This window comes from Balaenoptera musculus, chromosome 13, assembly GCF_009873245.2.
Source record: "Balaenoptera musculus isolate JJ_BM4_2016_0621 chromosome 13, mBalMus1.pri.v3, whole genome shotgun sequence".
Classification (NCBI taxonomy): Eukaryota; Metazoa; Chordata; class Mammalia; order Artiodactyla; family Balaenopteridae; genus Balaenoptera; species Balaenoptera musculus.
In genome coordinates, this window is record NC_045797.1 from 12,485,699 (window position 1) to 12,513,069 (window position 27,371).

Consider the following 27,371-nt stretch of genomic DNA (forward strand, 5'->3'; position numbering starts at 1 on the left):
TTACTGGGGAGCTGCTAGGATCCTGGCAGAGCTGCCTTGGCTCGGGTCCCTCCCCTGTTTCCAGGCAGACAAATTTGCCAGTGGGAGTGGGGAGGGCTGCTGGGAGGAGGAGACACAGACATCAGGGAGCTGTAGGGTATTTAAGGTCAAAAGTCATGCCTGGCCTTGGAACCCCTAGGGGGACACTGTCCCTGGCTGGATCTCTGGGTGGAGGAAAATTCTGCTTGATAGCCCCTCCCTAAGTTTGCCTTGAGGTTTTGTCCCAGGAAGTGGCCTAGATCTTCTGACGAGGGCTTGGTATCAGGCCAGGCTTCCCAGGTCCCTGCCCAGAATCAGGACCTTAAGAACCAGTATCCTGGGAGGGTCTGGAAATGCCTCCTGAGACTCAGATCTCCTGTCAATGTCCTCACAGGTGCCGAGACAACCCCGCTATGGCAGGTGTTCTGGAAGCCCATGAACTAGTCTGTACAGGTAATGTTGGGATGGGGTCTGGAGACTGGGGACACTCATGCCTGTCTCTTCTGGACACCCCAGCCTTCTCTGCCCCTCCCTGTATATGGATCTTACCACCCAATGCTGTCCATCTCCCACTGGGCCGCGAGGGTGAGGACCATTTCTTTTTCACTGCTCCAGCTTCAGATCTAGCCTTGGGCCAAATACAAAGTGGCTGTGAAAGTGAGTAGCTGGGCCTTGACACATGTGTACTTATGGAGATGAAGGTTTAACTCATTTATGGTCTAACTCTTAGACCAGTTACAGCCTTGTTCTCCACACCAGAGCTCATAGTTTTACTGGAAAGAAAGGCTGAGCTGATGGGCCATGTGAGAGCTGCCAGTTTTGATGTGTAAACCCTGAACCGTCCTTCCTGAAAGGCCTGGAGTAGATAATCTTTCTCCTAACATCTGGTAAAGCAACCTTAATCATGTTTCTTCATTATTCTTTTCTATTTAAATAGTAATGGAGAAACCTCGGATTGGAGAAGTCTTTGACTTGAATCAGCAGGTGTGGTTCCTTCAGGGTCAGACCCTTGTGGCAGTTCCATGGAGCAACGGTGTGACTCCAGGTAGGTGAGAGGTCACCGTGTGGTTGATCCTTGGAGGTTGATCCCTGTGGTTGATCAACCACCATGTGGTTGATCCTTGTGACGTGATCCCCCGCACTTCAGTGTGGCTGGGATACTGGTACCCAGCCTTTTGTTAAAAGTGTGGCTTTATAACAGGGCTCACCTGGAGGGGGAAGAATTCCACACCTGCCTGGGAAGGGGTGTCTTGGACCAGGGCAAAGAGAGCAGAGAGAGTGGAGCGGCGTTCTGGGGAGGAGGAGAGCTGCTTTCAGTGATCTGAAGGCCTGTCTTAGGGAAGAGGAGTGGCTTGTTCTGCCAGACTTCTGGTGTCCTAAGAGGACTAATTGGTTGGATAGCACAGGAAGGCAGATCTCAACATGACATTAGGCAATACTTGTCAATGAACAGAGCTCTCCAAGGCTAAGGGGGGCTGCTTGGGATTGGAGCTTCTCACCTCCAGGTGTTCAAGCAGAGGTGTGAAAATCTCAAGGGTGGGGTCTGCCCTCTGATTAACTCTTTGTGTTTGCTCCATTTCTTAGGGCAGTGATTGGTGCTTGGTGTGAATGAATGAATGAATATGGGGCTGGCCATTTTGTGGGTCTGGGGTAGTAGGGATTATACTCTTAAGGTCTCTTCCAGCCTTGCCTGGAAGATCCTGGTCTTTCCTGACTTCAAAAGGGCACGGACTGTGTGCATTGGTGGTATAGTGGTGAACATAGCTGCCTTCCAAAGGGGCACTGACACCATATCCCCTCTTATCTAACAGTCACTGTCACTGTTGCCCCATGCAAGAATCCAGGCTCTCTTGAGAAAGACAAAGGGATTCCCATTTATTTGGGAATACAGAATCCAGAAATGTGGCTGCATTGTGAGGACGTCGGAGGACAGCCCAAATTGCAGCTGAAGGTGAGTGACTAAGAAAAATAATGTAGAAAAACCTCAGTTTCTTTTCTGAGAAGTTGATTTGTTAGGAAATCTAATTTTATAATTAAAAAAAGAAATATCCTCCTGTTCTTAAGTATACTTATCCCTTCCTCCTTTAGAATAATGTGCCTGCAATAGACTTTAATTTGATTTATCTTGCCCCTCCCTAGTTGAGGACTCGTCTTTCTTGAATATTGAGACATTCTAGCCATTGTTTGTTTGTTTGTTTTAATTGGGGTATAGTTGCTCTACAATGTTCTGTTAGTTTCTGCTGTACAACGAAGTGAATCACATATATGTATACATATATCCCCTCCCTCTTGGACCTCCCTCCCACCCCACCCCCCGTCCCACCCATCTAGGTCACCACAGAGCACCAAGCTGAGCTCCCTGTGTTATACAGCAGATTCCCACTAGCTATCTGTTCTACACATGGCAGTGCACATATGTCAATCCCAATTTCCCAATACATCCCACCCCCCGTGTCCACACGTCCATTCCCCACGTCTGCATCTCTATTCCTGCCCTGCCAATAGGTTCATCTGTACCATTTTTCTAGATTCCACATACATGAGTTAATATACAATATTTGTTTTCCTCTTTCTGGCTTACTTCACTCTCTATGACAGACTCTAGGTCCATCCATGTCTCTATGAATGTTTATTCAAGTATATTCTCTCCTTCATTCTGCCTCCCCTCTCCTTTTTGAATTCCTATTCATCAGTTATTGGAACTTCGAGATCTCACTTCAATATCTCACCTAATTTCTCATACTTTCTGTCCTTTTTTTTTTCATGTTTCATTCTGGGAGAACTTGTTGGTTCAACATCCCAGGTCATGATTACCTTTTTTTAAAAAAATTTTTATTTATTTATTTATTTATGGCTGTGTTGGGTCCTCGTTTCTGTGCGAGGGCTTTCTCTAGTTGTGGCAAGTGGGGGCCACGCTTCATCGCGGTGCGCGGGCCTCTCACTATCGCGGCCCCTCTTGTTGAGGAGCACAGGCTCCAGACGCGCAGGCTCAGTAGCTGTGGCACACGGGCTTAGTCGCTCCGCGGCATGTGCGATCTTCCCGGACCAGGGCTCGAACCCGTGTCCCCTGCATTGGCAGGCAGATTCTCAACCACTGCGCCAGCAGGGAAGCCCCATGATTACCTTTTAATTCGCACCCTGCCTGCTAAATTATCTTTCTATTGTGTTTTTATGAAATTTCAATCTTTACTATGTTAATTCTGAGGCTCTCTTGTTGGTTTTGCATTTTTCTTCTTTATAACTGCCTGTTAGTAAAAACTTGTTTCTGAAACTTCTGTTTACTGCAATTCAATATAATCCAAGTCAGCAAATGTGTGTGTTCTTACTGGCCTCCATCACTGTTGTGGGCATTTGCGAATCATCAGTGCACAGAATGGCAAAGAGCCTTGCCCTCCTGGGGCTTGCATTCTAGTGGGAGAAGAGAAATGGTCCATAAGAAGTATAATCATGGGTAAATCTGTGGCATGTGAAAGGGTGTTATGTCTCCTGGGAAAGAACGATTAGAGCTGGGTAAAGAGACTGGCAGTGCCAGAAACAGCTGGAGTCTGGCTGTGTGGTAAATAGTACAGCAGGCATTATTGCAAAGGTGTGAGGTTTTAGCAGATGGGAGAGGAGGCAAAGGAGTGAGCCAGCAGTGTCCAGTGAGGGCAAGTTCAATCAATTCAAATTGTTAGAATGTTTTGAATAGAAAAGTGACATGAACGGACATATGGTTTTTTAAAAAATTATTCATTTATTTATTTACTTATTTATTGGATGCATTGGGTCTTAGTTGCGGCGTGCAGGATCATTCATTGCAGCATGAGGGCTCTTTGTTGTGGTGTGTGAGCTCCAGAGCGCCTGGGCTCAGTAGTTGCTGCACGTGTGCTCTTTAGTTGTGGCCCGCAGGCTCAGTAGTTGCCATGTGAGGCCTTAGTTGCCCCGTGGCACATGGGATCTTAGTTCCCTGACCAGGAATCCAACCGGCATGTCCTGTATTGTAAGACAGATTCTTAACCACTGGACCACCAGGGATAATTTTGGCTGCTACTTGATAGCTGAGTGTGAAGGGCAAAGGGGAAAGTCCTGTTGGAGGCTTTGAGGTGATCCAAGTGTGATCTGATGGATATGGGGATAGCATGGAGGTAGGAAGAAAACGGTCAGATTCTGGAAATATTTTCAATTGAGTCAATGGGCTTTGCTGACAGAGTGAATGTGGGGTGTGATTAAGAAGATGAGGACCGAACAGTACATTTTCAGCTCTGTAAGCAAGAGCTGCATGGTGTTGACCCTGCAGGCTTTGTTAAAGACTTTGAATTTTGTGATAATTAGAAAATCATTCAAGACATTTAAGCCGGAAGGTAACATGATCTTATTTATTCAATTATTTCAGTTTATAGTTAACTCAACTGCTTTGTGGAGAATGGCTGGTAAGGACGGAGCAGGTGTAGGGGAGGGAGTGAGAGGTGGCTCAGTTCAGGAAAGATTTCGGAAATAGGGCTCACAGGCCTTGCTGCTGGGTTAAATGTTGAGGGATCTAAGAAAGCAATATCAAGGATGACTCCTAGGTTTTTGGCTGCTCAAAGAATTGGATAGATTAACTGGAAGTTATTAACTGAATAAAGGAATCTTTTGGAAGAATTCCCCCTACACAGGGTGGAATGTGGCTGAATTATGAACCATTCCTGTGTCTCTTTGGGGATCTTGGACATAATGCAATTTACTTAGAAATACTTATCTTACCTAAATAGAATGATATGTGAATATATAAATATATACATCTACAAATATACTTCTATATACAATATAGAAACCTTTTCTGATTGTTCTATATACTTTGCTTTTCTGAGTGCAAGTCCTTTGATTTGTTAGACCCTCTTGTGCCTTTTTCATGGCTCTGACCTTTCTCATATGTTTGGCAATTCATTGGAAACCCAAACACCCCTGCCCTGGCGGTCCTTTGGCAGAGCAGTGGTTCTTGCAGGAGGGGGGCTCTCACGGATGCAGCTTTGGTGAGGGAAGACCTTGGCTTCCTGCAGCAAATTTGCATTTCCTTCCTTTTCCTGGGGGTGGGGTGGTCCCCGCAGCCTCTTGTGCCGGGAGAGTTCCAATTTGTCATTCAAGGGTGGCCACTTGTTCATGAGCCTGTGCCTTGTGTCACTCCATGCCATCTCTGGATTTGAGGGTGGGGGGCAGGAAGGTGAGATTTCATGTGTGCCCACTCTGCTGTTCCTTTGAAATGGGTTTTTCTAGGCTTGCTCTAATAGATGGATAGGGTTGCTCAAACTTCGGAACATTTACATGTTGTGTACAAGTAATGTTGAACTACTCAAACAGCCTGTGCTTCTCCTTCTGGCATTTTCTGTCCTGTTTCCGGACCGGCAGACACCGGATCTGTGCAACCAAGCTAAGCCCATGAAGCCCTTCCTCTTCTACCATGTCCAGACAGACATTAACTCCACCTTTGAGTCTGTGGCCTTTCCCAGCTGGTTCATCGCCTCCTCCAAGAGAGGCCAGCCCATCTTTCTCACTTCGGACCTGGGGAGAATGTACAGTACTGCCTTCCGTATGAATTTAAGGATTTAACTCAGCCTAGAGGTGGCAGCTTGGTCTTATTAATTTGTCGTTCTCAGCGTGTTTTCACCTGTATTATCTCAGCGTCATTGCACATTGATGCTGAGAGGTGGGCTTGTCCCTGTTCTCATCTTATTTTATGAACGGAGAAGAAGCAATGACCTCGTGGCACCCAAGGAATAGAATGTGGGCTCCAAAGCAGGAGTGAGGCGGTGATGTGTGGCTCTCCTTTCAAGCTGAAACTGTACATCTCTCAAGCCATCTGTACAAGGACATCGGGACCCAAAACACAGTAGGAACACCTGTCCGAGGGGTGGTTATGAAGAACCACGAATTCATAGCTCACCAGTCTTACCCAAGATCCTGGGACTAGCATGGAGCTGATCTTTGTTTTTGTTTTGCTTTGTTTCCTTTCCTAATGGGATTACATTTCCCATAATCTCTATATGTTTCCAGTATATTGTAAGGGGTGTAATATATCCTTTTAAGGGTTAGGAACTTGTAAAGAAAACCAATTCTTAATTAAATTATTTATGTCTAATTCTAATAATCTGTTACCATAAAACCAAATATAAACTCCATGTGTTTACATGATAAGAAAGCTAAAATTGTTACAAAATGAAATAGGAAACAAGGAGTAATCTGAAATTACCAAGAGTGATTGAATAAGGACACCGTAGTGGGTAAGTCTGGCACTGGGGCTTAGCTGAGGGGAGAAGGACCCTTATCAATGGTGATAGGGTGGTGGGAGGGATATCGCATGTAAAAGTCACCACTATTTGACTACTTTCTGTATAGTCTCATAGCCTTGCTTTCTTTTTTTTCTTTTAGCCATTCTCACCATCCACCTACTCCCTTTAAAAACTGCAGTAAAGTTGCCTTTTTTTTTGAACAGAGCCTAAATTTCCCACCAGCCATGCTTCAGATGATATATTCTGCTGAAATGAAATAACTGACTGTGGGTATAATTGTAGAAGGATGTATCTCAGATCTGGTTCTGCGTATCATAGATTTCTTATTTTGACATACTACAAATGCAGAAAATTATGTTTGCTTGAATACAGTCAACAAAATAGCACCAGTAACTTAAATTTTTTTAAAGAACTTTTGGACAATCAGACCACATACGCTACTAGGCACGCTAGTAAGCAATCAGTCAACACTGATTTAATGCAGTGTCTCTTGATTCTTAAAAGTTTTCTTCTTCAGTGAAATATATTTTTAACATGCAGTTTTATAAAAGTCAACATTAAAGTGAACACTAAGCTAATTAGTTCTGGAATATCAAATAGAAGAATTAGTCATTGGATAGTTAGTACTACACTCAGTGCTAATAAATGGTGACAGGTTGTTACATCTGCCAATTTACATTGCTACATTATCAATTGTTACATCTGACAACTGGGATCTGATGACACATTTGCATGTGACATGATTGTGGTTCTGAGTGCTATGGCATCGCCATCCTACCAGGCTGTGTGATGATTCAGTTTTCCCATCTCCTTTCTCTACTGTGAAATCTTTGTTCATGCAGGCACTGTGACACCCTGGATTGTTACTTGGCACGTGTAGGAACTCACACAAAGCTCTAATATGAGCCATGGTGCCATGTGGCTGGGCTCAGGGGTAAGGTGGTCATTCTGGTCATCCCCAAGAGATTCTGGTAACTTATTTAAGAGTAATCAAAATGAAAACATATGGAATTCCCAGGTTGTCCAGTGGTTAAGACTTGGCACTTTCACTGCCATGGGCCCGGGGTTCGATCCCTGGTCAGGGAACTGAGATCCTGCATGCCGCGCAGTACGGACAACAAACAAACAAACAAACAAAAACAAAAACATAATAATCTCATAGCTTGTGGGACCCAGAGAACAGACTTCCATGGACCCCTGGTTTACCCATTGCATTTGAGAAATAACATACACAATATGGCACAGTGTATGAAATCATGGAAGGCCCCTGTGAGCAGCAACCTCATTTTCAGGCGATTGCCTGGCGCACTTCTGATTTTCACGCATTTGCTGTATCAAATACTCTTATGTTTGAGTACCATGAGCTCCAGGCCAACATTCATTGAAGGATTTGTTTCCTTTGGATTTTTAGCAACTAGATGCGACAGACAGCCTTGATGCACTGGGAGAGGAGCTTTTGGATTCCAGGGGGGAAATTAAGAACCTTGCCACCAAAATCACAAGTATAGAGAAAACAGTTGAGTGGGATGTTTTTCTGTTGAGCTGCTTTGGGGCTCACATCTCCTGCCACCAGAGTTGGTGAAGGGCAAAGCCTGTTTCCTGAAGACACTGTCCCTTGACTTGTGAACAACTGGGCATGGGGACTAAAGATGCTGCCCCAAAACCCTGAGACCAGTGGTTGTAATGAATAATTATTCATGTCAATGAAACATCAGTTTTTATTTCTTAGACTTTAGGAAGTTATTTAAAAGAAGATTCTTACCAAAATTGTACATGTCTATGGTTAAAAGCAATATTCTCCTGCCTCAGTCCTATTTCTGAGCCAACTGCTTTCTGTTTCATGAGGCAACTGCTAAGTCTTTTGCAGCTCTTTTTATGTTTTCCTCCATGTGTCTAAGTATATGCTTTTACTTCTATTTCTTTTCTTTTTTTAATTTATTTATTTACTTTTATTTTTTGTCTGGGTTGGGTCTTCGTTGCTGCACGCGGGCTTTCTCTAGTTGCGGTGAGCAGGGGCTACTCTTTGTTGTGGTGCACAGGCTTCTCATTATGGTAGCTTCTCGTTGCGGAGCACGGGCTCTAAGCACGTGGGCTTCAGTAGTTGCAGCATGTGGGCTCAGTAGTTGTGGCGCATGGGCTTAGTTGCTCTGTGGCATGTGGGATCTTCCTCGACCAGGACTCGAACCTGTGTCCCCTGCATTGGCAGGTGGGTTCTTAACCACTGCACCACCAGGGAAGTCCTACTTCTATTTCTTAAAGTATAAACTTTGTACATTATCTTTTCTATCAGACTGATGTCATTTACATCTCTATTGGGTGAAAGTCATATGCTCTTTATTTTCTACAAGTTAACAGAAAGTAGTAAGTCAAACAAAGTTGTGTTTGTAGAGAGTGAGATGATGCTTGAGTGGGCCTGGTAGATAATGCTCTAGTATGACCTTGAAAAGACACACAGTGTTGGTGGGAATGTAAATTGGTGCAGCCTCTATGGAAAACAGTATGAGGGTTCCTTAAAAAACTAAAAGTAGAGTTACCATATGATCCAGCAATCTCACTCCTGGGTATATTTCCAGAACAGAGGAAAACTCTAATTCAAAAAGAAACATGCACCCCAATGTTCATAGCAGCATTATTTACAGTAGTCAAGACGTGGAAGCATCATGGATGTCCATTGACAGATGAATGGATAAAGAAGATGTGGTCTATATATACAATGGAATATTACTCAGTTATAAAAAAGAATGAAATAATGCCATTTGTAGCAACATGGATGGACATAGAGATTAAAGACAAATATCATATGATATCACATGTTGAATCTAAAAAAATGATACAAATGAACTTATTTACAAAACAAAAATAGACTCATAGAAAACAAATATGGTTACCAATGGGGAAAGGCGGGAGGGATAAATTGGAAATTTGGGGTTAACAAATACACACTACTATATATAAAATAGAGAACAAACAAGGACCTACTGTATACACAGGGAACTATATTCAATATCTTGTGATAACCTATAATGGAAAAAAATCTGAAAAAGAATATCTATATAGATATATATATATATACATATAGGTATATTGATATATATATAACTGCATCATTTTCTTGTATACCTGAAACATTGTAAATCAACTCTATTTCAATTAAAAATAAAAGGCACACAATAATTATTCCCCCACCCCTTTTCCAGGAATTGGATAGTTTTTCTTAATGACATCATTTCCTTTAGCCTTTTCATTTTATAGGTGAGGAAAGGGAGGTGCATGGTGTGGCTGTGACTTCCTGAGGGTGGCACTGACATTGAGTATTTGAACTGGAAATAATGATACTCTTGATTTGGGGTCCTTCAATTTCTGTCTCCCGGAGTTGGGATATTATGAAACACTGTGGGAGAAATCAGCAACAATTATCCAGAGCAAGACAGCAAATATGAGCCACCTCACTCCCATCATTGGGGCTGTACTTATCTAGCAGGGTGTCAGCGGATGACCCACCCCAGGCAGAGCACTTCTGGCCACCGAAGCATCATTATGCAATGACATAAGTGTTGAGATGTACTGTGCACCAGTTTCTCAAACTTGAAGCAATATCAGAATCACGTGGGGTGTAAACTAAAAGCTCTGGTGTTTGGGCAAAATTTAGACCTAGTAAGTTAAACCCATTCCCCTCAAAATTCCAACTTACTAGGTTTAGAGCTGGGCCTAAGATGAAAGAGATGCATATGGCAAGGTATGGAGACAGAGCACGGAGCTCCCATGCTCTCTGAGGGTGCCACTCTCTCAAGATCTCCACATGTTCACCAGCCCAGAACTTCTCCAAACCCCAGCTTTTGGGGTTTTATGCAGGCTTCATTACATGGGTATGATTGATTAAATCATTGGCCATTGACAATTGATTCAGCCTCCAGCCTCTCTCCCCTCCCTAGAGGTCAAGGGTGGCACTGTGAAAGTTCCAAACCCTCTAATCAAACAGTTCGTTTTCCTGGAAACCAGCAAAAGTCACCACGATTGCTCTCCACACCTAGGACATTCCAAGGATTTTAGGAGTTCTGTGCCAGAAATGGAGACAAAGACCAAATATATATTTCTTATTACGAATCACAATACATGATTGCATATTGGCTGGGCTGTGTCCTAAAGAGGTAAAATAATATTTAGCTGAGTACATGAGATATCAGGAGGCAGGGTTCCATGTACAGACTTTCCCCTTACCACTCGGAAATCTCCCCCTGTCATATGGGTTGGTAACCAAATCTCGTTCCCAGGCTACAGGGGAAGAGGCACATGTCATCTGCAGGGGCTGGGGGTGGAGAGGGAGTGGGGCAGGGAGGACAGAAAAGGCCAGCTCTCAGCGTTACAGTGGTGAACCACTCCCTACCCATACCTTTGTGTAAGCCAGCTCATAGATGGGCCATCATTGTTGGTGTGACCCCTTCCTAGGAGCTGGTGAGGCCTGGGAAAACACTAGCCACATTTAGGAGAAAATTTTGTTTTGAGAAGTAGAGAGATCAGAGCTAAGAGGACTGGTGACAAATTTTATTTTTCTATGTGGAAAACTCAGGCTGTGTTCATGGTCTTTTAAAAATGATGTTTTCCAGAAAGAGACTCACAGACATAGAGAAAAGACTTGTGGCTGCCAAGGGAAAAGGAGGGTGGGGAAGGGATGGAGTGGGAGGTTGGGATTAGATGCAAACTCTTATATACAGGATGGATAAACAACAAGGTCCTACTGTATAGCACAGGGAACTATATTCAATATCCTGGGATAAAATACTATGGAAAAGAATATGAAAAATAATGCATATATATATATATGCATATATATGTATAACTGAATCACTTTGCTGTATAGAAGAAATTAACACAACATTGTAAATCAACTATACTTCAAAAAAGTAAATTAAAAAATGTTTTCAAGTACATCATCAGTTGTCTAACCCTTAACATTTGAATTTAAAATAATTTTCCTTTGTCAATAGTGCTCTTTCCGGTTTAAGCAAATTGTGATTGCTAATTTTGCCAGTCGACTATAAGCTATAGGATGGGGAAGTGGCCCTTCTTTTTTCCCACTTGGAGGATGTACCATTGCTTTGCCTGCAGGACCTCGCCCTGAGGTTGTCTAGATTAATGCCCAAGTCTATGAAGAGGGACTAAATGTTTTCGTTCTTCACAGATCTATGTTTGGTGATTGTAATATCTGAATATTTATACTTAAAGCTTTGATAAATGATTTTATTTTTTCTTTTTGTAAAATTTAGATGAAAGCATTACTGTCTTTCCTATATGACTGAATTTATTTTTTATCTTTTTTTTTTACTGATGTCTGATTTGTTTCTACCTTTTAAATAATTAATATTTTAGCTTTTGTTTTCTTCTGCTTTACACATGGCTTTTAAAATAATTGTTACATACGGCTTTTAAGAAATTGTTATGAGAATTTAATGAAGGAATGAAATTATGGTAAACAATAAATGATAGATATTGTTGTTGTATTATTCTTATTATTTCCAGAAAATTCAGGAAATCTCTTCAGGACCCACTTTCTCTCTTTTTTTCAAAATTTTATTTACTTATTAATTTATTGGCTGCATTGGGTCTTTGTTACTGTGCGCGGGCTTTCTCTAGTTGCGGCGAGCAGGGGCTACTCTTCGTTGCCGTGCTCAGGCTTCTCATTGCGGTGGCTTCTCTTGTTGCGGAGCATGGGCTCTAGGCGTGCAGGCTTCAGTAGTTGCGGTACGTGGGCTCAGTAGTTGTGGCACATGGGCTTAGTTGCTCAGCGGCATGTGGGATCTTCCCGGACCAGGGCTCCAACCTGTGTCCCCTGCATTGGTAGGCGGATTCTTAACCACTGCGCCACCAGAGAAGTCTGGGACCCACTTTCTATATGTTGACATAAATATTGAGTAGGTATAAGGAATATTTATAACAAATATATCCAAGATATAATTAAGAGGGACCCACATGAACTCACCCCTCAGCTGAAGAAACAGAAGACCTTTAGAACACCTGTGTGTTCATTTTCCATTCTATAGCCTTCCCTTCCTTCCCTCAGATGTAACTGTCATCCTAAATTTGATAGTTATGTTTCCCTTGCATTTTGTTATAGTTTTACCACATATGTATAAGTCCCTAAAATAGATGTTAATTAGTTTTGCACACTTTTAGACTTTATATAACTGAAATCATATTGCTTGTATTCTTTTACATCTTGCCTCATGTTCCTGAGATTCATTCATGGTTCTGTCATGTCAGTTTGGGTGCCTTGAAGAGAAGACACCAAGGTGAAATAAGACATGCAATAAATTTATTGGGAGAAATGTACATGATAGATATGGGGAGGAGGGATCAGGGGTAGTCAGGAAGGGCCTTCAAATCATAATGCAGGACTGACACCAGTGATAGAAAACAGGGGAGAAAGAGTGGGAGGAAGAGCCTCAGTCTGCAGTGCAGCTGTGAAAACTCTGAAAAAGACTTGACAAGACTGATGAGGAGCCCCAGAGCAAAACTTAACCTGTAGAGCCTTCTTTGTTGTGAAGAAGGTCTGGCTCTAGGTGCCCTGCTGCTCTCAGACGTTGGCTGGGAGCAGCCCAGGGAGAGTAGCCTTGGCAGGAACACAGCAGTGGATCCGAAGTTGCAGCAGCCTGAGGCTGTCTGCTGACTGTTCTCCTGTGACAGGGTCTCTTAAAGGGAGATCTGAGAGGCAAACCTCTGTGGTCACCTCACTCCACACTTGTGCTGCATGAATCTCCTCTACACGTGTTTGGGAGCAGATCCACCTTGATTCCCATGGGTTTCTTTTCCTGAGGAGAAACTGAGAAGCAGCATGTTAATGGATGGAGTACTGCACCTCTTTCTGCAGTTGGTCCCAGGGCTGTGACTGATTTTCACTGTCTTCCTTCTCCACTACCTATTCTGGATTCCCCTTATCCTCAGCTATCACGTTGGCAGGTCTTAGTGGCTTTTCTGGTGATATAACCAAAACCCTCATTCCTGAGGAGTCTGACCGTCTGGTAATCATGTTCTTCTTAGGCTGAGGTTGCTGCGTGTATTTGGTCACAGTTACAGTTAGGCAAAGGAATACCAAGAGGTACCCAAACAGATCACCTGAGTTCCTCAGGTATTACAAGTGTACTAGTCCCTGCCTTCGTGTGTAAAAGACACTCTACCTCCTCCTGCATATGCTGCATCCTGAAGTGTGTCTTCCCATCCTCCCAGAGTATTGCCACTTAGAGGTACTTTAGTTGTACCTTCAGCAGGCCACCCAATGCTCCATTAAGGTGACTACTTCTGGATGGACCAATAGATCCAGGGAAGTAGTGGAGTTGGCTCATACTGGCTTGCAAAAGCCAAATGTTACATTTTCAGATTTTGAAAGCCAGTTGGTTGCTTGAAATTGGCCAAGGTGGGAATATTTACACCATAGAAATTGACAAGTACTACAAGTCATGGCTTATATTCTGTTTGTTTACTTCCTAGGAAGTCAATAGTTAAAAATTTACCAGCATACTACTGAATGGATTCAATGGTTATGGGTCTGTTTTAGCCCCTCCTTCAATATAAAATGAATTCTCTGCTTGGATGCTATCTTGTGTGGGATTCCATGCCTGTAGATCAGGCATCCCATAATAGTGATGGCTGAGGCTCTGAAGGCAGGAAAGGCATATGTATCAATCCCTGTGAGGACAAACTGCTGCCCTTCTAAGAGGGAAGAGATCTATTGTAGTAACTTGTCACCATGAGATTAGTTGGTTTCCTTGAAGAATATTGCCTTATCAGGGGCTCAGCATTCGTCTCTGTTACTAATAGTTTGCAAAGTCATCCTTGATAAGTGGGAATGCATTCTACTGGGCGCTGCAGTTTTCTTTTCTTATATTGTCCTTATCTGGCTTTGGTGTCACAATAATGCTAGCCTCGTAAAAAGAGTTTGGGATGGTTTCCACTTCTTCAGTTTTTTGGAAGAGTTTGAGAAGTTAATTCTTTAAATGTTTAGTAGAATTCACCAGTGAAACATCTGGTCCTGGGCTTTTCTTTGTTGGAAAGTTTTTGATTACTGATTAATCTCTTTATTCATTTTTAGTCTGTTCAGATTTTCTCTTTCTTCATGATACAGTCTTGATAAGTTGTATGTTTCTAGGAATTTCTTCTAGTTGTTAAATTTGTTGGTGTATAATTGTTTATAGTGGTCTCTTGTGATCCTTTGTATTTATGTGATGTAAGTTGTAATGTCTTCTCTTTCATTTATGATTTGATTTGAGTCCTCTCTCTTTTTTTCTTAATTAGTCTAGCTAAAGATTTGTCAGTTATATTTATCTTTTCAAAAACAAAGTCTTAGTTTCATTGATCTTTTCTGTTATTTTTCTGGTCTCTATTTCATTTATTTCTGCTCTGATCTTTGTAATTTTCTTTCTTCTGTGAGCATTGGGCTTAGCTTGCTCTTCCTTTTCTAGTTCCTTGAGATATAAAGCTAAATTGTTTATTTGAAATCTTTCTCTTTTCTTAATGTGTTTATCATTATAAACTTTCCTCTTAGCACTGCTTTTGCTGCATCCCAGAAGTTTTGTTATACTGTGTTTCCATTTTTGTTTGGTTCAAGGTATTTTATTATTTCCCTTTTGATTTTTTTTCTTTGACCCATTAGTTACTCAGGTGCATGTTGTTTAATTTCCACATGTTTGTTAATTTTCCACTTTTCCTCTTCTTACTGATTTCTAGTTTTATACCATTGTGGTCAGGAAAGATGCTTGGTATGATTTTAATATTCTTACATTTGTTAAGGCTAGTTTTGTGACCTAATATATGATCTATCTTGGAGAATATCTGTGTGTGCTTGAGAAGAATGTGTATTCTGCTTCTGTTGGGTGGAATGTTCTGAATATGTCTGTTAGGTTCACTTGATCTAAAGTGTAGTTCAAGTCCAATGTTTCCTTATTGATTTTCTCTCTGGATAATCTCTCCATTGTGAAAATGGGGTATTAAAGTTCCCTACAATTATTGCATTATTGTCTATTTTTCTCTTCAGAATGGTTAGTATTTGCTGAATATGTTTTGTACTCTGATGTTGGGTGTGTGTGTGTGTGTGTGTGTGTGTGTGTGTGTGCATATATATATATATATATATATATATACACATACATACATACACAATGATTCTATCCTCTTGATGAATTAACCCCTTTATCATTATATAATGACCTTCGTTGTCTCTTGTTACAGTTTCTGACTTAAAATCTATTTTGTCTGATATAAGTATAGCCACCCTTGCCCTTTTTTGGACAAGGAATCTCTTTTTTCATTTCTTCACCATGAGTCTATATGTGTCCTTAAAACTATAGTGAGTCTCTTGTGGGCAGTATATATAGTTGGGTCTTGTTTTTTTTTTTTTGTCCATTCAGGCACATTATGCCTTTTAATTGAATTATTTAATCCATTTAAACTTAAAGTAATTATTGATAGGTAAGAACTTACTAATGCTATCTTATTAATTATTTTCTTGCTGTTTCATAATTTCTTATTTCTTTCTTTCTCTCTTGCTGTCTTCTTTTGTGAATGGATGATTTTTTCATAGTGGTATGATTTAATTCTTTCCCTTTATCACTTGTGTATTTACTGTGGGTTTTTATTTTGTGATTACCATGAGACTTACTTAAGCATCGTATAGGTATAACAGCCTATTTTAAGCTGATAACAACTTAACTTCAATCATATACAAAACTCTACCTTTTTACTCCTATCCCAATATTTTATGTTTTTGATTTCTCAGTTTACCTCTTTTTATATTGTGTATCCCTTAATAAATTATTGAAATTAGAGTTATTTTTAATAATTTTGCTCTTTAACCTTTACACTAGAGTTAAATGATTAACACATGGTTTTTCTAGTTTTATTCTCATAATTGCTTTCTAGTTTCATACCACTGTGATAGGAAAAGATGCTTATATGATTTCAGTCTCCTTAAATGTTTTGAGACTTGTTTTGTGGCTAACATGATATGTTCTGGAGAATGTTCCATGTGCACTTGAGAAGAATGTGTATTCTGCTGATTTTGGATGGAATAATCTATATGTTTCTATTAACTCTATGTAGTCTAATGTGTTGTTTAAGGCTGATGTTTCCTCATTGACTTTGTGTCTGGATGATCTATTCATTAATATAAGTGGGGTATTAAATTCCTCTACTGTTATTGTATTGCTGTTAATTTCTCCCTTTAGGTTTGTTAGTATTTGCTTTATATATTTAGGTGTTCCTATGTCTGGTGCATAAATATTTACAAATGTTATATCCTGTCATTGGATTGATCCCTTTATTGTTATGTAATGCCTTTCTTTGTCCTGTATTACAGTCTTCGTTTTGACGTCTATTTTGTCTGATATAAGTATAGCTACCCCAGCTTTTTTTGTTTCCATTTGCATAGAATATTTTTTTTCCATTCCTTAACTTTTAGTCTGTGTGTGTTCTTAGATTGAAGTGAATCTCTTGTATACAACATATAGATGGGTCTTGTTTTTTATCCATTCAGCCGCTCTATGTCTTTTGATTGAAGAGTTTAGTCTATTTGCATTTAAAGTAATTATTGATAGGTATGTATTTATTTCCGTATTGTTAATTGTTTTCTAATGGTTTTCATAGTTCCTCTCTGCCCTTTTCTTCTTCTCTTGCTCTCTTCCCTTGTGGTTTGGGGACTTTCTTTAGTGTAACATTTAGATTCCTTTCTTATGGTTTTTGTGTACCTATTGTATGTTTTTGCTTAGTGATTACCATGAAGTTCACATATAACATTATATATATATTGTAGATATATGTGTGTATATATATATACAACTTAAAAATATATTAAGTTGATAGCAACTTAAGTTTGGACACATTCTAAAAACTCTACATTTGTATCCCCTACTCCATGCTATGTTTTTGATGTCATATTTTATATATTTGATGTCACAGTTTATATATTTTTATTTTTAGTATCCTTTAACCAACTATTGTGGTCATAGTTAATTTTATTACTTTCCTTTGTCTTTTAACCTTCAGAGTAGCTTTATAATAGGTTATAACCATAAATAGTGGTTAATCCCCTACCTTTAGTACATATTTGTCTTTACCAGTGAGATTTTTATCTTCATATATTTTCTTGTTACTAGTTGGTACTTTTTCTTTTCTGCTTAAAGAAGTCCCTATAACATTTCTTTTAGGGTCATTTTAGTGGTGACAAACTCTTTCATCTTTTGCTTATCTGGAAATCTCTTAATCTTTCCTTCAATTCTGAATGATAAGTTTGCCAGGTAGAGTATTCTTGGTTGAAGTTTTTTTCCTTTCAGTACTTAGAATATATCATGTCACTCCCTGCTGGCCCGCAAAGTTTCTGCTTAAAAGTCAGCTTATGGGGGTTCTTTTGTAGGTAACAAGTTGCTGTTTTTAAGATTATCTCTAACTTTTGACATTTTAATTATTATTTGTCCTGGTGTAGATCTATTTGGGTTCATCTTATTTGGAACTCTCTGTGCTGCCTTGTCCTGAATGTCTGTTTCCTTCCACAGGTTAGAGGTTTTCAGCCATTATTACTTCAAATAAGTTTTCTGCCCCTTTTTCTCTTTCTTCTTCTGGGACCACTACAATGTGGATGCTATTCTGCTTCTTGTTGTCCCATAGGTCTCTTAAGCTATTTTCACTTTTTAAAATTCTTTTTTCTTTTTGTTGCTCTGTTTGGGTCATTTCCAGTACCCTCTCTTTGAGGTCACTGATCCATTCTTCTACTTCATCTGGTCTGCTGTTTAACCCCTCTAGTGTATTTTTTCAGTTACGCTATTGTATTCTTCAGCTCTGTGACTTCTCTTTCATACCTTCTTATATTTTCTGTCTCTTTGTTAAAGTTCTCACTGTGTTCATCTATTCTTCTTTCAAGTTTCATAAGCATCTTTATGACCATTACTTTGAACTTTTTATCAGGTAGATTACTTATCTCTGTTTCATTAGGGTCTTTTTCTGATGTTTTATCTTGTTTTTTTCATTTGGAACATATTCCTCTGACTCCCCGTTTTGCTTGACTCTCTGTGTTTGTTTCTATGTATTATTAGGTGAAACAGCTACCTCTCCCAGTCTTAAAGGAGTGGTCTTGTGCAGAGATGACCCATGGGGCCCAGATGCACTATTTCCCTGGCCACCAGAGCTAGGCACTCAAGGGACATCCCTGTGTGGGCTGTGGGTAATTGCTAGATGTAGCAGGACCACAGCTGTGGCATGGTGTGGTGTGGTGCGCCTACTGGCTCTAGCAGGTGAGAGGGAGAGTGCCAAAATGGCACCACCAATGCTGACACTAGCAAGGCAGAAAGAGAACTCAAAGATGATGCCCACCATTCCCAGAGAGAGTCTCAGCAGGTTCCTGCCTCTCTGGAAGTCACCCCAAGACCAGCAAGTGTATCTCCTCCACACACAGCCCAGCCGCCCTTTAAACTGCCACTCCTGTGTGAGGTCACAGGGCAAGTGAGTCAGTTCATGAGCCCTTTAAGAGCAGGTTCTCCATTCCCTACAGCTCTATGGTTTTTTCTGGACATAAACCCTGTTGGTTTTCAAAGCCAAAGTTTTGTGGGCTCATCCCTCTGGCATAGGTCCTGAGGATTTGGGATGCCTGATGTGGAACATAAACCCCTCACTCTTCAGGGTAAAGCTCCATAGTCTTTTGAGACCTCTCCCACTTGTGGGTTGCCATACCTAAGGTGGGGTTTTTGGTGAGACCAAGTCTCTGCCCCTCCTACCCCTCTAAATGTGGCCCTTTTATCCTTTGTTGTGGATGCACTGTTCAGTTAGTTTTCAGGTCTTTTTCAGAGGAAAGTATTTCATATACAGCTGTAGATTTGTTGTGTCCATGGGATGTGAGTTCAGGATTTTGTACACCACCATCTTGATATAGAAGTCCTCTTCTTCATTTTTAATTATTATTTTTTTTCTCCTCTGACTGAATAATTTCAAATGACTTGTCTTCTGTTCCTCTAATTCCTTCTTCTGTTAGATCAAGTCTGCTATTGAAGCTGTCTATGGAATTCTTCAGATCAGTCATTGCAGAGTTGAAGAGTCCTTCAACTCTAGGATTTCTGTTTGTTTTTTATAGATATTTAATGGTTTCTGTTTCTTTCTTGGACTCATTTTTTAAAAAATGCATTATTTTTCTAATTTTGTTTTGTTGTCTGTGTGTTCTTATAGTTCACTAAATTTCTTTAGAGGATTATTCAGAATTATTTGCCAGTCCATTTATCTCCTCTACTTTAGGGTCAGTCATTGGAGCTATATTAGTTTCCTTTGGTGTCATGTTTTCTTATTATTTGTGATCCTTGTGGCCTTCATTGGTGTCTGTGCATTTAAAGAAGTAGTTGCTTCTTCCAGTCTTCGCAGTCCAGGTTTGGAAGGGAAAGCCCTTCACCAGTCAGCCTGTCCAGAGATTCTGAGTGAGGCATCTGGTGGTGTCCATTGGTGGGCTTGCTCCTGGAGTCGTTGGACAGGCAGGTCTGGTGCCTGGGTCAGCAGGTGGCTATACCTAGTGCTTGGATCCACAGGGGCTACACTATGCCTGAGTTCACTGGGTCTGGCCAGGTGCCTGAGTTTGTGGTGGTAAGCCTGGAACCTGAGTCTGCGTGGGTGGGCCTGGATCGTGGGTCTGTGCAGGCCAGTCAGGTGCTAGGGACCCCTGGGGTGGACCTGGCATCTGGGTCCACAGGATCTGGCCTGGTGCTGGGACAGGCCTGGATTCTGGGTTCACAGGAGCTGGCCTGGAAGGTGGGGCTACCTAGGTCACCCTGGCATTTGGGTGAGCCTGAAAACTGGGGCTGTAGGACTCATCCTGTAGCCTATAGTTCCAGGCCTCATGGGGCCAACCTGGAGGTTGAATCCATGGGGCCAGCCTGGAGGTTGGGGCCGTGGGAGTCAGTCTGAAAGCTATGGCTGTGTGGGCAGTCAGTGCTGGGTTGGGCTGGGAGCCTGCATCCATAGGAGCCTGCCTAGAGCCTAGTCCAGGGTGGCCTGCCTAAAGCCTGAGGCCACGGGGGCTGCCTGGTGCTGGGGTGAGTCAGGAGCCTGGGTCCACAGGAGCCTGCCTGGACCCTGGGGCCAATGGTACCAGCCTTGCACTGGTGCAGTCCAAGAGCCTAGTTTCATGAAAGTTCATCTGGAGTTTAGGTCTGTAGAAGCCATCCTGGTGCTGGGGTAGGCTGGGAACCTGGGGCCATGGAGTCAACCTAGTGCTAGTGAGGGTCAGGAGCCTACCTGGAGCCTGGGTTCATGGGAAACTGCCTGGTGCTGGGGTGGGCTGGTAACCTGGTTTTGTGCACACCCACCAGGACCCTGGGGCCATGGGAACTGGCCTGATGCTGGGGTCAGCCAAAAGCCTGGGGCCACAAGAGCTGGTCTGGTGCTGGGGTGGGCTGATGGTGGAGTCCAATGTGAAATCAAGTCCTCACTTCACCTCCTTCTCCCATAGGTTGGATGTCTCTCTCCATAGGGTAAGGATGACGGGAATAATGTGAAACTGTCTTTCCTACCTTCTTCAATGCATCTTTTCTTATTTCTGTGCTCCACCCAAGTGCTGTAATCCCTAACCTTGAATCCTTAGCTCTTGTGAAGGTATTTTCGTGCATAGAGAGTTGTTCAAATTGATGTTTCTGGGAGGAGACAAGCCCTAGAAATTTCTAAACCACCACCTTGATGACATCATTCTCTCACATCATTCTTCTGCTGTGTGCTGTCTGTTGCCAAATACAAATATTGGCTTATTTTGCTTATTGTATTTTACAGTTCAAGAGATACTGTTTGACTTCTAAATTTGCCACTTTTCATAAATTTGCTATTCTAGAAAAATATTCTTATTTGTGTTATTTGTTTCTGAAACATGCTTAGGACAGTTGTTTTAAGCTCTGTGTGTAATAGTTACAAAATCTGATGTCTGTGTGGGTATGTTTCTATCTCTTTCTTTCTTTCTTTCTTTCTTTCTTTCTTTTCTTTCTTTCTTCCTTCCTTCCTTCCTTCCTTCCTTCTTTTCTTTCTTTCTTTCTTTCTTTCTTTCTTTCTTTCTTTCTTTCTTTCTTTCTTTCTTTCTTTCTTTCTTTCTTTCTTTCTTTCTCTCTTTCTTTCTTTCTCTCTCTCTTTCTTTCTTTCTTTCTTTCTTTCTTTCTCCTTCTTTCTTTCTTTCTTTCTTTCTTTCTTTCTTTCTTTCTTTCTTTCTTTCTTTCTTTCTTTCTTTCTTTCTTTCTTTCTTTCTTCTTTCCTTCTTTCCTTTTGTTCTTATTCTTGTGATCTTGTTTGCTTGTATGCCTGGTAATCTTCAACTACTTACAGCTTGTCATCTTTGAAAAATTATATGAGTGTCTCTGCCCTCCTCTAGAGAGACTTTCTCTTTCCTTCTGGTAGAAAGTATTTGACCTAAATTAAACCAAATACAGTTTGAGAGTTTCTGGTTCAATCAAACTGTAAGTACTCAAAGTGAAAATCCTTGTGAGGGCCTGTCCGTGGCCACAGCCTTCCAGGAATGACTTCTTTTCTTTACTACTCTCATCTCTCCCCCCTTTTTTCAGTGCCAAGACAGCCTACCCCATGGGTTCCAGAGACTGAGGAAAGGTGAGGGTGGGCCTAGATCTGATTGGCTTGTCCACTCCCCAGCCCCAGGCAGACGCTGAATCCTGACTTCTTTCTTTTTGTACTGATGTGACTAGAGTGCTGGCAGGGGTGTGTTCTATATCAGCACAGAACATATTGTGGTTTTAATGCTCTTTTATTTCAGGTCCTGATTCTGTAAATCTGGGGTAGAGCCTGAGATTCTGCATTTCTGACAAACTGCTGGACGATGCCAGTGTGGCTGCTCCATGGACCACACTTTGAACATCAAGGATGTACAGAACGAGGACAGTTCCATGTGACAATCTGGCAATATGTGAACAATAGCCAAATTGAGTGGTGGGAATCATGCTATCAGAGTTGGGAAGGATTTGTGGGGCTGAGGTGACTATGTTAGACCTTAAACTGAGAAGTGAAAGATAGATACGGATGGACAAAGGAACTAAATCCCAAGGCAAATCCAGTTCTGGCTAGCTAAAGAGAGCGGGGCAGGTGTATCTCTAAATTGTATTCTTATGGAGTTCTTTTCTAGCAGAGACAGAATTTCCTTCATCACATTTGACTCAATTTCCCTTCTCAGGAGCATCTACCCCCTTGGCTATGAAGGATGCCACTTCCATACTAGGGAGAGATACATAGAGGTCTTGGGTTATCTGGTATCACTGAAGCCCCCATCACCTCCGCTAATGGCACTGTGGGCTAAATTTCCAGGCCATGTAGAGCTCCATGTATTTATAGGATGAAATAAGGAATCTGAAAGGACACATAGTTTTTCAGCTGTGGCCCTGAATGAGTTTGCATTAGTATATGCAGCATCCATACCAATGTGTCCTGGATGTTTGCTTCTTTGTACCTGATGGCAGGACATAGAGCCCCTCCTCTTAAGATATCCACGTGCATCCAGTCCTGTATAAGGAGCATGGGGGTGATGTCATAAGCTCTGGACTTTCTTCTCAGAGCATGGAAATCCACTCACTCTAATGGATACTCGGGACAGGACCTCTTTATAGACTCAGCTTGATTCTGAATCCCAGTTTTGACTCGAGGAAGGCTGTTGTACATTTAATTGTAGGTGATTCATGACTCCACACGCCCGAGAGGACAGCTATGGGGCTACCTAGCACAAGATCGAGAAGCAAGAATTCCTTGGAAGGGTATAGGGTGTGAACATGAGGGTGTCTTTATGTGGCCGGGTAGGCTGATGAGGTAGCTAGGAGCCTTATGAGAAACATTAGCATTGTCCCACCAGAGGCCGAAGAGGCTGGGACATGTATTCACCAGTCCCTTCCGCAATCGGTTGAGATTGCTCCTGAGATGCAAGCACTTGAGGTGTGGAGCTGACCGGTGCTGGCAATCACCACAGAGAAAGTGAACTCAGATGGGCTGAAAGGTTGGGGAAGAGTCTTGCCAGCACTGCCTCAGCTTCCCTTTGCGGAAAACCTAATGCATGTCTGCTAGCTCAGGGCACTGGAGTATCTGGGCCAACCTCCCTTCCCCACTAATGTAGAGTCCATGAGGGGCAAGGTGTGCAGGAGTTGACCTTGCCCCAGGTGAGGCTCCCTTGAGTGGAGAAGCAGCATGCACACGGGCTCTGAAAAGCTGGAGGAGCATATACTGGGGTGTTTTTTTTTTTGTTTTTTGTCTGAGATTGGCAGGGGATATGGTTACTAGACCAGGAGTGTTTAGAACCTACACAGGTCTTAGGGGACCCATCCCTTTCTCAGTCTACCTTGCACCTACTGTAGGTTTCCACTCTTAGGAATAACATTACCGTGTGTCATTTTGCAGTATCAGAGTTTAGTCATTGGCCATGGGGCAGTCACATAATACTTCTTTCCTCAAACTCAATGTTGATGACTATATTCCCTGCTGGCTGCTCTTAAAAGCTTAGCATGCCTCCTTTTTCAGGGTGCATAGACAGGTCACAACCCTGCTTCCGTTGAAATTTCTTTATATAAAGCCTCACTGAATCCCCCGGCACCAGGAACTGACAAATACTCAAGGTTCAGTCCTAACCCCAGTGAGGCAGAACCTCCTCCCTTCACTACATGGATCAAAGGCTTGGGCCTTATTGGAGTCCATCAGAGCGCCCGAGTACAGAGGAAGCCATAGTCCATAGTGGTAGGGACACGGGGTCCTCTGTAACCACAAAGTCTGCTGACCTTTGATCTTCTCTTGCTTCTGGGCCTCTGGCCTTGGCACTCCTGTCTTCTTAAGGCTCTGGGTTTAGGTCTGAACAAGATTCACAGGTACAACTGCTTCTGCAGGAAGGTAGGCTACATCCAAGAAGGTGAGCAGGTGAGGGAGTGAGGTGAGTTCTGGGAGTGTAGATTCTGACTGGGGTCATTATTGGGCTGGTCACCAGCTCTTCTTATGATTCAGGGTGGCTTGGGACTGACTCAGGTCCTCTCGTGGGGTCAGTCTGCACATAAATGTCTTCACACCTTGGCAATTCTAAAACATCACCACCAATAATGGATAAAAAAGGTAAGGATTCAGGTAAAGTTCTACGTGGAAGGGCAAAAAATTGGAAAGGGGGGACATTCTGTACCTTCATCCTTACATTTGCATTTCGAGTTTCTTTACAGTATTTTCCAGGGCAAACCCTGTTCAGGGGAATATTCAGGATGTCAATCATCAGGTATGGGTCCTTAAGGCCAGACCCTCAAAGCAGTCCCAAGGAAGCACCTTATGGATCCAGGTGAGTGGCCAAGATCTGTCAAAGGCAGTCTCTTTGGCCAGTACTGTTGTGTGTTGTGTGCTTAGCTTTTTATTCACTATGAATAGGCTTGTTAACTGGGCATATCTCATTGGCAATAATGAACTAGAGGGTGATCATAGTGTTGTTCTGTGACTATGTTGTGTTCCCAGTCACTGTTAGCTTAATCTCATGCAATTATACGGAGACACTTGAGAGGACAGAGGGAATCCCGTCTACCTGGGACTGAAGGAGCCGGAGCTCTGCCTATTCTGCACGGAGGTCAAGGGGCAGCCCACACTGCAGCTTAAGGTGAGTACGGCAAATAAGGGTCTTGTCCATGCCTGGCTAGGAGGGAGAAGCTCATTTATTTCACAAAGTGCTCATTTGATGGAAACTCTAGCTTTTTAAGAATCTTTTAAAGGACAAGTTATTATCCTTATGCATATTTATTTTTGGTTCTTTTTGGGTCGCATATATTATGAGAGAATAAGAAAAAATTGCAGGGGTGCTTTGAAACTAATCTGCTAAAATCACTTATCTTGCTTAAGAAATAATTCAGCAAAGAGGAAGGCTTTTAGATTTATTCCTGACGTCAATAGAATAAATGTAGATATAGAACATATAGGAGACGAATTGGGAGATTAGGATTGACATATATACACTACCATGAGTAAAATAGATAGCTAGCGGGAACCTGTTATAAAGCACGGGAAGCTCAGATTGGTGCTCTGTGATGACCCAGGTGGGTGGAATGGGGGAGGGGTGGGAGGGATGTCCAAGAAGGAGGGGATATATGTATACATATAGCTGATTCACTTCATTATACAGCAGAAACTAACACAACATTGTAAAGCAATTATACTCCAATTAAAAAAAAGAACATACGCACACACACACACACACAGTTGTCCCTTGGTATCTGCAGGGGATTTGTTGTAGGACCCCTCTACCCGCTATGGATACCAAAGTGGATACTCAAGTTCCTTATATAACCTATATAGGCATGTAACCTATGCACATCCTCTCATATATTCTACTTTAAATCCTCTCTAGATTGCTTATAATACCTAATACAATGTAAACCCTATGTAAATATTTGCCAGCACACAGCAAATTCAAGTTTTGCGTTTTGGAAATTTCTGGAATTTTTTGGTTTTTTCCAAATATTTTTGGTCCACATTTGGTTGACTCCAAGGGTGCGGAACTGGCTGATGGAGAGGGCTAATGGTAGATGTGTGGGTAAAATCAGCTCTGATGGTTTCAGCAGTAGATTATCACTAGGTGGATGAGCCAATTAAAACATCTTTTTGACGAGATAGTTTTCAACTTTAAGCGAACAAACTTAATTCTCTGTAACAAACATTTTAGTAATTGCTATTCTCCATTATTTAAGAAATATTTTAGGTTATAGGAAGATCACAAACCAGGCTTCTGTGTGCTTTAGGAAATCTCTTGACCTTTTTCAGCAAACAAGCATAGGCAGACACTCAATTTGATGACAGGATATAAAGCAGTGGTTTTCAACAAGGGGCAATTTTGCTCCCCAGAAATTTGTCAGTGTCTGGAGATATTTTTGGTTGCCACAACTGGGGGCTGGGTGATATGCTACTGATCTCTGGTGGGTAGAGGCCAGGGATGCTGCTATACATCCCACTGTCCCTCCGTACACAAGACAGCCCCTGACAGCAAAGGATTATCCCACCCAGAATGTCAATAGTTCTGAGGTTGGAGACACCTGACCTTAAACAATTCTGTTTGAATTCAAAATTCATGGTAACTGTTATGTAAATATTCCTTGGCTTTCTCCATTTCTAAGCAACAGGTAATGACTAAACCTGTGCTTTGTATTCTCAAAAACTCTGATGTCAACACTGTTTTCCTTCAAAGGCTCGCAGTAAGAACCACTGAAATTGGTGGTCTAAGGTTTCACTCATAAACTTCACATCTGTAAAGTATCTGAGGCTCATAATTTTTAATGGTATAATATGAAATAGAGGTTCCCAGGCCTGTTTTAATGAATGGAGAAGACTATCTTGGATAGGAACTGTTAGTGTGTAAAGAATGTGGAACAACTCTTAACAGTTATGTTTCTCCCTGGCGCTTCCTCCTCACCCTTCAGGAACAGAACATAATGGATCTGTACCGCCGAACCGAGCCTGTGAAGCCCTTTCCCTTCTACCATGACCAGAGCAGCAGTACCTCCACCTTTGAGTCTGTAGCCTTTCCTGGTTGGTTCATTGCTTCCTGTTCCAATGGAGGCTGTCCTCTCACTGTTACCCAAGAACTGGGGAAAGCCTACACCACTAACTTTTGGTTCACTGTACTTCAGGCTTAAGGTTGGTCTAAGGTTGCGGGTGGTTCTCCAGGCAGAGAATCTTGTCTTGGTTTCTTCCATTCTAGCTCTCGAAGTGCTTCTGAAACACAGCACTATAAATCAACTATCCTTTAATTAAAAAAGAAAGAAAGAAAAATAATAGTGCTTCTGAGATGAACGTTGTCATATCGACCATTCAACAAGGGAAGGCAGAGTTGCCAGAATTATGTCCAATTTCTGAAAGTACACACCAGGTTAAAAGGGGAATAAGCAGTCAATTCTTAGTCTAGAAGGAAGGACACATCTGTGGTTGGGCTTTTCACCCAAGGGTACCTTACTGCCCTCCATACATCCATGCAATGACTTAACATCCATGCAATGTTGGGCCGAGCTATATGTGCTCTCCCAGGGGCCACATGGAAAACAGTCCAGGGAAACTGAGGGTCTTTGCTATTGCCATGTAGCTAAATTAAGACACCTTGACAAAAATAATAAA

At 41.9% G+C, this 27,371-nt stretch overlaps 2 protein-coding genes across 2 annotated transcripts; both read left to right on the forward strand.

Annotated features, from left to right (window-relative positions):
* Positions 1–378: 378 nt before the first annotated feature.
* Positions 379–5,583, forward strand: IL36G (interleukin 36 gamma). The gene is made up of 4 exons (XM_036873786.1): positions 379–471; positions 956–1,063; positions 1,830–1,969; positions 5,383–5,583. Exons 1-4 carry the CDS (start codon positions 432–434, stop codon positions 5,581–5,583), a joined length of 489 nt encoding a protein of 162 aa, XP_036729681.1. The 5' UTR covers positions 379–431.
* A 14,237-nt stretch (positions 5,584–19,820) lies between these two features.
* LOC118906311 (interleukin-36 alpha-like) lies at positions 19,821–26,896 on the forward strand. The gene is given in 7 exon segments (XM_036873787.1): positions 19,821–20,030; positions 24,078–24,158; positions 24,475–24,514; positions 24,517–24,561; positions 24,732–24,773; positions 24,776–24,870; positions 26,681–26,896. Coding segments are annotated over 7 exon segments (729 nt in total).
* Positions 26,897–27,371: the final 475 nt, after the last annotated feature.